The sequence below is a fragment of the Myripristis murdjan genome, chromosome 1, assembly GCF_902150065.1.
Source record: "Myripristis murdjan chromosome 1, fMyrMur1.1, whole genome shotgun sequence".
Taxonomy (NCBI): domain Eukaryota; kingdom Metazoa; phylum Chordata; class Actinopteri; order Holocentriformes; family Holocentridae; genus Myripristis; species Myripristis murdjan.
Genome location: NC_043980.1, coordinates 38,205,059 through 38,216,995, shown reverse-complemented (window position 1 = coordinate 38,216,995; position 11,937 = coordinate 38,205,059). Strand labels below are relative to the sequence as shown.

Genomic DNA, 11,937 nt, shown 5'->3' with positions numbered 1-11,937 from the left:
ACCCATCTGCAAATTCCATATTCTGCTCCCAGATCTCTGAGGTCGTCCTCACTGCAGCCCCTCTCAGCCTCCCATCATGTCTCAAAACCAAAGGCTTCTTCTGTCACTGCTCCCAGGCTCTTGAACAGCCTCCTGTCACAGATTAAGTCCCGTCCCACCGCTGACAGCTTTCATCAAATTTAAAGATCCACTTTTGTTTTTCTCTTTGCTTTCATCAAATTTAAAGATCCACTTTTGTTTTTCTCTTGGTTTTAGTTCAGTCTGAGGTTGCCCAGTGTCAAGTTCCTTCTTAATTTATCTCTTACGTCCCCTGACTGAATTTGAACCTGGGCCTACATGGGCAGATGTCAAACAATATGGGCAGAAATTAGCCTCAAGAGCCAATCAGATTTCATGAGCTAGCCAAATCTCAGTATGGAAATAAAGAGTTATCTGCAAATAGTCAAAAATTAGTTCTACATTACATTTTATCCTATTTATATTGGATCAGTTGCCAGGTGTCCAAACCAGGTCCAAGGATGGACTGGGACTATTGAGTAACTTCCTCCAGACTTCAGCTGAGGGAATTGTAGCTTTCTTTGCTGGTGCCATTACATTAGCCTACTAGTTACATGCTTAAATCTGTGATGCCTTATTTATTTATTGTCAGCCAATAAATGAGCATTGCCATGAGGTCCTGGTGCCTGAACCAGCAAAGAGCGGTAATTTGACACAAAGGTCTTGCTAGATCACCGATCTCCTTGCAAAATTACTAAAAGTCAGGCTAGCAAACCTGTGTAGAAATCTTGTTTCTGCCATTTATATCAGCATTCCTATTCTTTTTGTCACCACCCAGAGCTTGTGAAAATAGTTGGAGGTTGGCTTGAAAACAAGAAAACACACACATCAAGAATTTTTTCACCTGCAATCCGTTCAAACATGGCTACAATAGGATTAAAAAAACAAGTGAGCTACTCAGTGACTGAGGTAAGAGAGTGACATAGTGAGCATGAGAAGACAGAGAGAGGAGGAGAGCTGCGTGGTCAATCGGGGTAGACAGTGATTTGCAGTGCAAAAATTGTGCAATAACTGTGCACAGAAATAAGGCCTGAAGTTTACTTATAAATTATGTGCTGATTGATTGGTGCAGTTAGGCTGTATCAGATTGGTGGTATTTGATACAGCCTAAATGCTAGATCTGGTATCGGTGAGTTACCAGATCGGAAGCATTTTCGATATTAGCATCAGAACAACTGTACTGCGCAGATCCCTTGATTGATATTTTTTGGTCCAGGTTGAGCTTTTATTTCTGTCTGAGTCCAAAGGAAACTCCCCCACCAATCAGATTAGCTTTTGGGGTCATGTGTCCAGAGCTGGAATTCAAGATGGACGTGGACCTGTTGATATCCTTGAGAACGATATGATAAACGCCATAACAACTACAAACAAATGAAACCAAAAGAATCAATATGGCAACCAACTGCTGACAAAATGTGAATCCCTCAAGCTGAGTTTCTATTGAAAACTGTCAACTTATATTTAGGTCGTAGTTTCTGTAACATTACCTAGGCTAGTGATGACAGCATTGTTTGCAAGCTAACGTCTCTTCATCAACAATTTACTGCGGTCTGTTGATATTCAGTTGATCTGTGATGAGCACTTTACAATGTACATTACAGATCTGCAAACATGTGACCAAAAAGGACACTCTCAGACAATCCTGCCTATGAATACCAAGAACAGAAAGGGAGACAATGTGCAGCAACCATAACAATTCAGAATGCTTTAATAATACAATATGATATAAAAATATATATATGCAAATAAAATTCAACTTAATTTGAATACAAACATAATTTCATGACACAACACTGAAGGAACCTAAACAGTAGCAGTAGCCCCAATTTGATGTGCGGTCACAGTCATTATTGCATTATGCACGTTATTATTAAAAAAAAAAAAAAAAAAAAAAAAAAAAGAAGGAGCAAAAAAGGAAATCACAATGGCAAACAATACAGTAAGTGAGCAGAATTTTTTAAAATGCATATTCAAAACTATTAAATATACTGTTAAGTAAATGTTTTATTTGTGAAAGTTTAGACTTTAGTTAGGGTCATAAAATGCAATCATTCTTTGGTCCATGTCCAAGTTCTAAAAAATAATTCAGGCTTACTAATTCCTGCCAAGCTTATGTCAGGTTCCATTTAGCCTGGCTTTACAGCTCGCAGCAGGGCGTTGTGCTTTGAAACAGTCCTCAGGGACTGTGCTTGGGGCATCTCCTGGGTCTGAAGTGGTCCACAAGTAGAACAATCAACGCCACGCCCACGACAGCAGAAATAACCAATCGCACTGTAGCTTGCTTCTGACAGCACCAGGTACATTCTAAAAGGGATATAGACAGAGGGAAATGTTGGGGCGTTCATCGAATGCTTTTACTGATCATCTTACAGTCTTCCACCCTTTATGCCCCTCACACGTCTCTGACCAAAGAAATAAGTAACTTTTTGTTGGGTATTCATAGCAAGATTACTGAGTTTTTATCAACCCCAGTGTGAAGAGGATGCAGAGAGAAAGAGATTCTGTCCCATCAGTTGTTGCTGCCATACCTCCACTCTTCAGACAAGCCTCCTCTGTGTGGAGTTTGGTGGCAGTTTTATCAACAGGGTTTTCAGCCACACAGCTGTAGATGTCTCCATCATGGTCCTTTATCTCCAGAGGAAGAGAGAGCACGGAAAGGTCAGAACTGCTTGTCTGGCTGAGTCTCTCCTCTCCTCTGTACCAGGCCAGGATCACCTCTCTGCCGTTTGCCACAGAGCACTCCACTGTGAGTGAGCAGCTTCCATTGACCAAAGATGCAAGAGTTTTGATGTTTGGAGGGGAGACAAAACCTGGGGGAGACACAGATAAAGATGCATATTTCGTGCTCGCATGTTTCATAACACGCTAGTTGCAATGAGTCCTGCTTTGATGTTCCTTCTCAAACACTGCAGGCGAGAAAAACAAATAAACCTGTTAATGAAGCATTTCATTTAATATGCTAATTCATTTGTCCATTTATGCTTGTCTTAAAGATGACATAAATCCCTTTTTCCACAAGTTACAGTTTCCTGGGGTCTTAATGAAATGTCTGAGATATGATTTGATCAAAATACCACAAAGAACAGGCATCACAGCCTCTAAACAGCCATGTTCAGAACAGCTGGGCTGCGTTCCAAACTGCATACTTCTAATTTTTACTTTTAGTATGTACTGCAGCTGCCCTTACAAAGTATGTAGTGTAGTATGCAGTATGCATGCGTATGCATACTATTGGGACACACTACATACATCGTCCCTGAACTCCGACCCTCTCACTCACTTCCGCCACCGTCTGTAGCGCCACATTTGAATGTTGCTGTCAAAATGCTGGTGCTGTTTCAAACTGCAGAGATGCAGCAAATTGCCTCTCTCCGAGCTCGCCGGAGCTCTGCTGTCACTGAGTGAGGTGAGTGTGATATGTGTGTAGTGTTGTCTTCTGTATGTGGGCGTGGCTTGTACACACAGCTCAGTTAGTGTGACATAACTTCTGCTGCGCAAAGGATTGTGGGTCAGAATGGGCAGAGAAGCATGCTGACATGCATATTGCGAAATCTGACTGGATGTAGTAGAACATCCTGGTACTCTTGGCATACTGCATCTGACATACTATGTATTGGGACATACTAATTCTTTTTCTTGCATACTAAATAGTGTGGTAGTACAGGTATTGGAATGCAGGGCGTGTTTGAATGCCTGTTCCTTTAAAGAAATGTCTCTCACTCTCACTTTCTGATTTGCTGTGTTCCCTTTTGAAGCAGGAAGTTTGGGTGGGACATAGCACAGGGAAGGATCATTCACAACTGTCAACCAACAGATTATCAGTTTTGAAGGGAAACACAATTTCATTTGAAGGTGGATGAGAGAGAATGTTTAAAGATTTGTGAAGGTTTTATTGGTTGAAATTATGATGTACACTCACGAGTTCAGCATAATTATTTAAGATGCTCCGTTTTACAGGAAGTGGAAGTCATTACTCTCATGAGTACAGATTCGCGTTACCATGGCAATTGTTGACTGTGAACCCTGGGAGAAAACGGCTGCTTAGGAAGACATAGCGGTGTAACCATATATATTTGAACTGTAGTCAGACCTTGAGGAAGAGGAGGCTCCCAAACAAGGTCAAGTATCAAGTACACAACAGGACATTTCTGAATGGTTAGCCATTAACTTTATGTTGCTTTGACATAGATTCTTTTTGTATGTTTGTATGTCAGCTAAGGTCATATGGTCTTGCTGGCTGTGGTGGCTGAGTTGCACCCCCTGCTAATGACATGACTGTGTATACAGTGTGTTTAGGTACAGGTTATCAAAAAAATAGGTGTCTGGTATTTAACTAAATGCAGGTACGTAACTGATAAATGCTGCCATGCAAGGTGCCAAGCTGCCCATCAGGAGCAGTGTAGTGTCTTGCTCAAGGACACTTGAGCAAGACACAATACGGTCTGGAGAAACCGGGGACCCTCTGATTACCAGATGACCGCTCTACCTCCTGAGCCACGACACTGTTGCTGCAATCAGCACTACAGCCACAGAAACAGTTCACTGAAAGCAGCTGACCTTGTAGCTGAAAGTCTGCAGCTTCATCACATTTTTACATTGGAGCTCAGAGACAAAATAATCCAAGTAATCTAATGAGAGCCTTGTGACAGTGGAATGTGCCCCTCATTTCATCCAAAAAAAAAAAAAAAAACAACAACATTTTTTTTCATTTTCTTTTTGGTTTGTACAAACAATCCACTGTGAAAATAAAAGCAGGATTGGCCTTGTTAGTTTGCAAATGGAGTTTGTGCTCTCAACACCATCTAGTGTTCAGAAATGGCTTTAGTGCAGCTTTAAGTTAATTTCTCAGCAACGTTACACAGTAAGGTTTTTAAGACTGATAATAATTTAAATACATTTTCATTGTTAAGTACTATTTTTCTGTCCAAAGTTTAGACGAGCTGCAAGCGGGCACTTTGTCCATTTAACCTTTGTTATCTCTTCATTTATCCAAGTAAGTCTGACTGAGCTTCCTGTTTCAAAGTTGCATTCAGTCAGAGCAAGAGCTGCCTATCACAGTTGTCTGCTATTGGCCACATTTTAATTTCACTATACAACCTGTTGTATAATGACAAATAAACTTCCTTGTTTCCTTGTATCCTTGTAGGCAGCCACCCAAACTTCTTCATAGCTCACTTCTTGTTTCCTCTTTCACTAACCATTGGGCCGACCTGCGTCTGGCAGAGTAATTTCAGACATCAGAGGATGGAGAGAACAAACCTTTTATTCATCTTGTTCATTTTGCTCAGCTTTTATTTTTTTATCTACACTAACCTACTTCATAAACTCTACAGATAGATATACAGTTTAGCTAGTTAGATAGATAGATACTTTATTTATCCCCACAGGAAAATTCTGAAATTTAAAATGCCTGTCATGCAATGATTATCGTTTCCCTTTCCAGTGTCCATGAATCAGTTTATGTGACTAAGATCTTGATCGCAGCTTACAAATTTGTCAGATATACTCACTGTACACAGTAAGATGGAAGGTGTGAGAAGAGATCTTGGTATTGATGATTTGCCCCAGGTAAATTCCACAGTCACTGATTCTGAGGTCCGTGATGGTGAGAGATCCATTCAGACTGTCCAGCTGCAGTCTGTCTCTGAAACTGTCAACATAGTCTGTCTTCACCTCTCCATCATTCAGACTGGCGATCCGCATGGTCGGCTTGTCACGTCCAAACAGCCAAACTATGTGGCTGTCCTTCTGGCTATCTTCTCTGGTGTCTAGAGAGACAGACATTCCTCGTTTTCCTCTCACCTTTACCGCAGATGCCCGCACAGAGCTCATGAGGACTGGAAAAAAAAAAAATGAGACTGATTTGTGTCCAGTGAAATCATTCAAGGAAGAGCCAGTCGCTCTTCCTTGGTTGAGTCAAGACAAAGTTAAGCTCTGAATTACACTGATGATAAAAAGCCACTCTGTGATGCATTTATAGGACACCCAATCATCACACGTCATTTAATTAACTGAAACCAATGCCATCCATTTAAAATTACTTTGCTCTTTTAATAAAAGGTCTTTGCCACCAACACAGCGCCAGTGCTGGTGACTAATCTAGAACTGGTTCCGCGCATTTCCACTTTAAAAAATATTGATGCCAGTGCAAAAAGCTGGCACTGGTATGGCTCAACAGAATTTCTGGTCCAAAACTCAGAACTGCTGACATCAGTGGCTATGGGAAGGGCTACCGTGACAGATTCCCTGCATATAGTGTCTGCTTTGCCATGATATTGATAAAATATGAGGGAAAACAGCAGCAGCAACCTTCTTGATAATGGAAAGAGAAGCCAGTAGGGAACCAGAGAGGAAATAGTCACTAACCACGGACTATGAGGAACAAAAACATTTGTGAACTATAAAATGAAACATTACCAAAGGAGAATGCATGAGCAGGCTACAATTTCACTTTTAGCCCCTATTGCAGCATTGCAGTTATATTCATACCTCTCTATGTAAATATGTCTGTGTATAGTTATTTGTAACCACTTTCAATGCAACTGGGAAATTATTCTTGAATTTTTTCAGAATTGGAGGAAACAATTTTCTCACCAGTAAGATTTCTTTTGATTTTTAAAACAAATAGTCCTTGACCTGTAAATATTCTCTTCTGCACAAAACTTGTGCAGATCCTGATGATATATTCTCCTTTAAAAGCCTCTCTTGTAACAGTATTTTGATTTATTGGCTGCTCTCTAAAATGCAGTATGGTTTTGCAGGTTTCATTTCATTTTTCATTTTATGGAGCTGTAGCTTTGGCAACAAGGTAGACCAAATTTTAAAGTATCTTCAAGGAACAGAATATACCAGGCTCATGCCTAACAAAGTTATCCAGTTAATGCTGTCACATACAAGGGATGGAGCACTTATCTTCTTGAGGCTGCGTAAAATGAGATAAAACACCCCCTCAAATAGACAGCCATGAAAAGGTCAGCTCTGAACCACAAATGATTAAGAATCAGAACAACACATTTTCCACAAGCAAAGACATTTAAGAGAAAGCTCAGGCTTGGTTTGTTATATGTAGGTTGGAAATTGGTGTGTTTACCACTGTACAACTTCAACCACAGACAATTTCTGCATTAAGACCATGGCATCGTCACTTTGACTTGTCTATGTGAAAATATGATTGTGATTTGAACAAGAAAATACCTCACCCAGTCTGCATTAGACAACCTGCAGATGGAAAATGAGGTTAACCACATTGCTTCCTTGTTGTTAGGGGTCTTCTTGATTCAATGCAGCACAGGATGTGACTACCAGAGAAGTGTTCATTTTAACAAAAGACTTTTTTCCCTGAAGACAAAGTCAAATATTTTTCAAAGCATTTTTGTTGTAAAGTGCAATAAATGCATGGATATCTAGTCTTCAGCAAGATAGTTGAAAGACTGAAAGGCACCTTCTCAACCTGTTGAAATCCAGATCAGTAAATTCACCAATCATTTCTAATATTTCACACTTTGTAAAGATGGCCCTGGTATATTTTTTTCCTTCTGATATTCTGATACAGGCATTCATATGTTTGTACATTTATGTGAACTTTTACAACAGTAGTTATAGTCTTCTGTACAGTTTTTGCCATCAAAAAAGACTATTAATAAAGAGAAAATTTCACACAATGTATTGACTGTAAAACAAATATTTGTCTTCAGGTTACCTGTTATGAAATAGGCAGTGAGATGCATCTTTTTTAACCGATGGAACATGTTGTTGGTTCTCTTTAGCGCTTCTTTTGTGGTTACTTAATCTCATCCACTGTCAACGGTATCCTCACTCTCACCCATAATAAAATAGAAGCTGGTGTCAAAATGGTTACAGGAGTATTGTGATACTGAATAGCATATATATTTCTGGTGTCCTCAGTAGTTCTCTGTTTTGCTCTTGGAGCGCCACTGGAGACTTTCTTAATATGATTCCCCTTTCATCACCACCTAGCCCCATCTAGAGGTTGTTTTGATCAACTAACGGATACTGCATTGCTTTAGCTTGAGTAAATTGTGAAAACAAGATGACTTTCACAAAACTGTGGGTGGGGGGTGGGGGTGGTTGAACAGTTTCCTTTGTTGGTGGTTCACTGCAGCAGACACATCACGTCTATTGTGCAAATGGACTCAGCTGGATTCAGTGATGGTGATAAGAATCTCAAGGATGGTGTCATCTGTGAACCTATGTAGTTTGATGGATGCCACTGGTTCACAGGGAGTAGCAGATAGTATACATCCTTACAGTGCACCTTTCTAACACAGAGGGGGTCTGATGATTAGATCCCAGTTGCCCTCTATTTGTCAGTAAATCTGGTGGCCACCAACAGATGAATCTTGCCATGTTAAATGCGCACTACGTAGTTTTGACAAATATTTGTTGTTTATTTGTTATTATTAGAACCTACTGCTATACATGCAATTTAAAAGATTAACAAATTAACCAAAAAAAAAAAGATGCTCAATATGTATGTAAACAAAATTGAATTGTTTCTATATATTATGTCATTTTTTTAAAGAACTGTTACTATACACTGAATTTTCTTTCTTTTCTTTTTTTATTTTACTACTCTGAGTTTAAAATTTATCTCTCGAAACTACATATTACACCTTTAATGCCAGAAGCACATTACATGAGCAAATGTTGTAGGTCATTTCACATTTGCCATGCTGCTGAATCTTGACAAGAGGCCGGAGGGGTCATTAGTGTAGATGTTTGCGTGTTAGCGACAATAAACTACAACAGCAACAACATGTTTGGAAATGATTTGGATGTCCCAGATAGTCCCAGACTAAATTGGTAGATTGGGAAAGAGATGCTGACCTTCTCACACTGCCAGCGACAGCATACCTGGGACTGTTCGCAGTATGACAGTTCTAAGATAGACAGGGTAGGAACTGAATTTAATAAACAGGAACTTTTCATAGAAACCAGTGGTGTCAGCCTTTGTTCAGTACATCATCCATTGATTGATTAGACCATTTGCAGGGGATGAAGCCATGGGTCTGTGATATATTATATATTAAAGGTTAGCACAGTACCAGACATTCAAATGTCTTCATTATGACTGAAGTAACTGTGTGACCTTATCCTTTGTGAGTAAAGTAGCAATGGACGGATGATAACTTGAGCCAGGTTTAAACATAGCATTTAAAGATAATGGTGAACCCTGGAAAACACCTGGGCCTTATTTATAAAGGTTGCGCATGCACAAAACCCCCGCTACGTTCCATTGTAAATGTTGGGTTTTACAAAACAAGGCACTGAAAATGAGAATGTATGTACCTCTAGAGAAACTCGGACCCATGCATACGCACAATTTAGACAGAAGATAAGGAGATCAAAAAGTGGCAAAACAGTGAAATGAAGTATGCTGTAATTGTACTTACAAACAATTCTATTTCAGATTATGCAGATTACACCAAGTAGGTTTTCCCTGTTTATCAAGGTGAGAGGTTTATCAAGATGAGAGGGTGTCCAGTCTCCCCATTAAACGGTACTCCATTGATGCACAGCAAAGCTCTTTTTGATCACAACTTGTATATTAGACCATTTTTTCTGCTTTTAGATTTGTAAATGGTTGGGCTCTCAAAGTTACCAGCATTTTTTAAGGTTGGTGAACTGAGGCCCCTGGTGAAATTTGCATAAACAGCTAAGGCCAGACTCAGACTACAGGTTTTTTTTGGGGCCAATTTAAGACCAATTAACCCTCCTCACAATTGGAGGAGAAATCTGGTCTGGGAACTTGGTTAGTATTGATGTTCAGTCCAGATTATCTGGTAATGTGAGGGATTTACCAATCATACTGTATACCTCCTGACAGCTCGCAGAGTCATCAGGGCCGCCCCGATAATTTTCAAACATGTTTGATATTTAGGATTTAAAACCTGAACAGTCACTAATGTCACCTGGTTGAAAAAAATAAAATTAAATAAAATTAAAAATTAAAATCTGTAACTATGTTTAGAACTAAAATTAGATTGTAATTTTCAAATATGTTTAATATATGCAATGTGACTTAGGAAGAACATAAAGAATTTATGAAGTGAAGAAACCTTGCAGCTATGGAAATGTATGCTCTGGAAGGTCATTGATGGCAGACTGTAAAGTTGTGCCTCTCGTAGAAAAGGTACAACAGTGCGGTGGACTTGGCTTGTTGAGACTGGGCAAACTAGGGCGTGTTGTTTCTGGCACAGGCAAACACACTGTTGAGTCTTCTTGAGGTGTTGTGGGCCGAACTCAACCAAACATTCATGAAGGAAAGCGCCCACTTGATAATTCCACAGACTTGTTTCCTCTCACTTGCCCTGAAAGTTAGAGTTGGTAGATGATGAATATTGTTACCTGTGTTATGGTGCTATAAATTTATGATGGCAGAGCTTAATATGTTATATAGGCTAGTACTCAACTGTAGGGCAGTTTACCACTCTGTGGAGCTATACACTACACAAAGCAGCTGTGTTCTGTGCTAACTTTAAGAGATTACAAAAAGATATCTGTAAAACTTTGAAGGATATTTGGCAAAATGACTTGCAATCTGAGTGACAGTGCATTGTTAAAAATCATAAGTAACTGAAAAATATAGCAAGGGCGGAACTTACTCAATATAAACTCATACATAGATTTTATATAACTCCAACTAAACAACCCACAATGGGCTTGCTGAATGATAATTTATGTTGGAAATGCCACAAAGAAGCAGGAACATTCCTACATCTAATCTGATAAAGTGCACTGGAAGTCACTGGAAGATGCGTGGCTCTGAATATTCCGGTAAAATCAACTCCGCTGACTGACCACGCAATATTAACCAAATGTATCATGACATGATTTTTCTCTGATAAAATTAGGAGTTATCACCGCTACCTGACTCATCCTCATCCTCTCCAGATCCTCTCCAGATCTAAAACAATCTATGTTAGAGATAATATTACATTATTAAACACAAGAGTTCATGGGATTGCTTTCTTGCCCACAGCACTGCTTGAATATTGTGATGCCTTTTTCTTTCATTTTTTTTCCTATCTATGTTGTTGAGTTCACTGTCACCTTCACCTGTTGTGGATCAAACTTTTGGATCATATTTTTGCCTATGTGAGCATATAAATGATGTGATGCAAGATAATTGCTAAAAGGATAGTATCACATCCAATGTACTGATAAATGTCTCAACTCTCTCTCTCACTCTCTTGCTCTCTGCAGAATTATGTAAAGATGCTGAAACCCTCTCACTCCTTTCGGTTTCTTTGTATGTGTCTTCCCCCACCCACCTTCATCTCTCTGTGCTGTTTTTTTTTTCTTCTTACAGGTCTAATACACACATCCTGCAGAGATCCTACCCCTTCACTCACACTCTCTCACCCAATCCTTACCGTCTGTGTTCACCTCCTAACTTAAACTGGACAGTCATTTCAAAAGGTAATCATTTGATCATTTGATTTCTCTAATGTTTGCTCGTTTCTACAGCTTCAGACAGAACATAAAACGCAGCTGTGTGATTCTTTGCAGATGATACTGCTCTTTTTCCCGCTCATTTTGACCCGTTTCTTTCATCTGCTTCTCAGACTTTTCCTGTCACTGCCTATCTGTTAATTTGTTAATTCTTTCATCTTCAACTTTGCCTTTACTTCATCATATGCTCACCCTCCCTTGACCACTTGTTTGACCCTCCCCTCATTCTAAGCCCTCCCTCCAGTTCATAACTTTTGCTCTCTGTGATGCTGTTGATTCTCCTGCATTTTTCATGTAGCCTATGTATGTATGTAAGTTATTGGAGTGTTTCTTTGCAAATAATAATTGTTGTTGTTGTTGTTGTTGTTGTTGTTATGGGTGGTAAGGTCTACATGCTGTTTTTAA

At 39.5% G+C, this 11,937-nt stretch overlaps 1 protein-coding gene across 1 annotated transcript; it reads right to left on the bottom strand.

Annotated features, from left to right (window-relative positions):
* Nucleotides 1-1,970: 1,970 nt before the first annotated feature.
* Nucleotides 1,971-7,971, bottom strand: LOC115363487 (hepatocyte cell adhesion molecule-like). Its single transcript, XM_030057743.1, has 4 exons — nt 7,757-7,971; nt 5,568-5,894; nt 2,586-2,867; nt 1,971-2,361 (listed from the first exon to the last, which is right to left on the bottom strand). The coding sequence occupies exons 1-4, from the start codon at nt 7,803-7,805 to the stop codon at nt 2,234-2,236; spliced, it is 786 nt and encodes a 261-aa protein (XP_029913603.1). The 5' UTR covers nt 7,806-7,971; the 3' UTR covers nt 1,971-2,233.
* Between the last annotated feature and the right edge of the window lie 3,966 nt (nt 7,972-11,937).

Coding starts and splice junctions, on each gene's coding strand:
- LOC115363487 (XM_030057743.1), bottom strand. CDS start 7,805: ATGTTCCATCGGTTAAAAAAGATGCATCTCACTGCCTATTTCATAACA. Junction 5,895..7,756: donor CACTGCCTATTTCATAACAG/GTAACCTGAAGA, acceptor TTTTTTTTCCAG/TCCTCATGAGCTCTGTGCGG. Junction 2,362..2,585: donor GGCTTGTCTGAAGAGTGGAG/GTATGGCAGCAA, acceptor TATCCCTTTTAG/AATGTACCTGGTGCTGTCAG.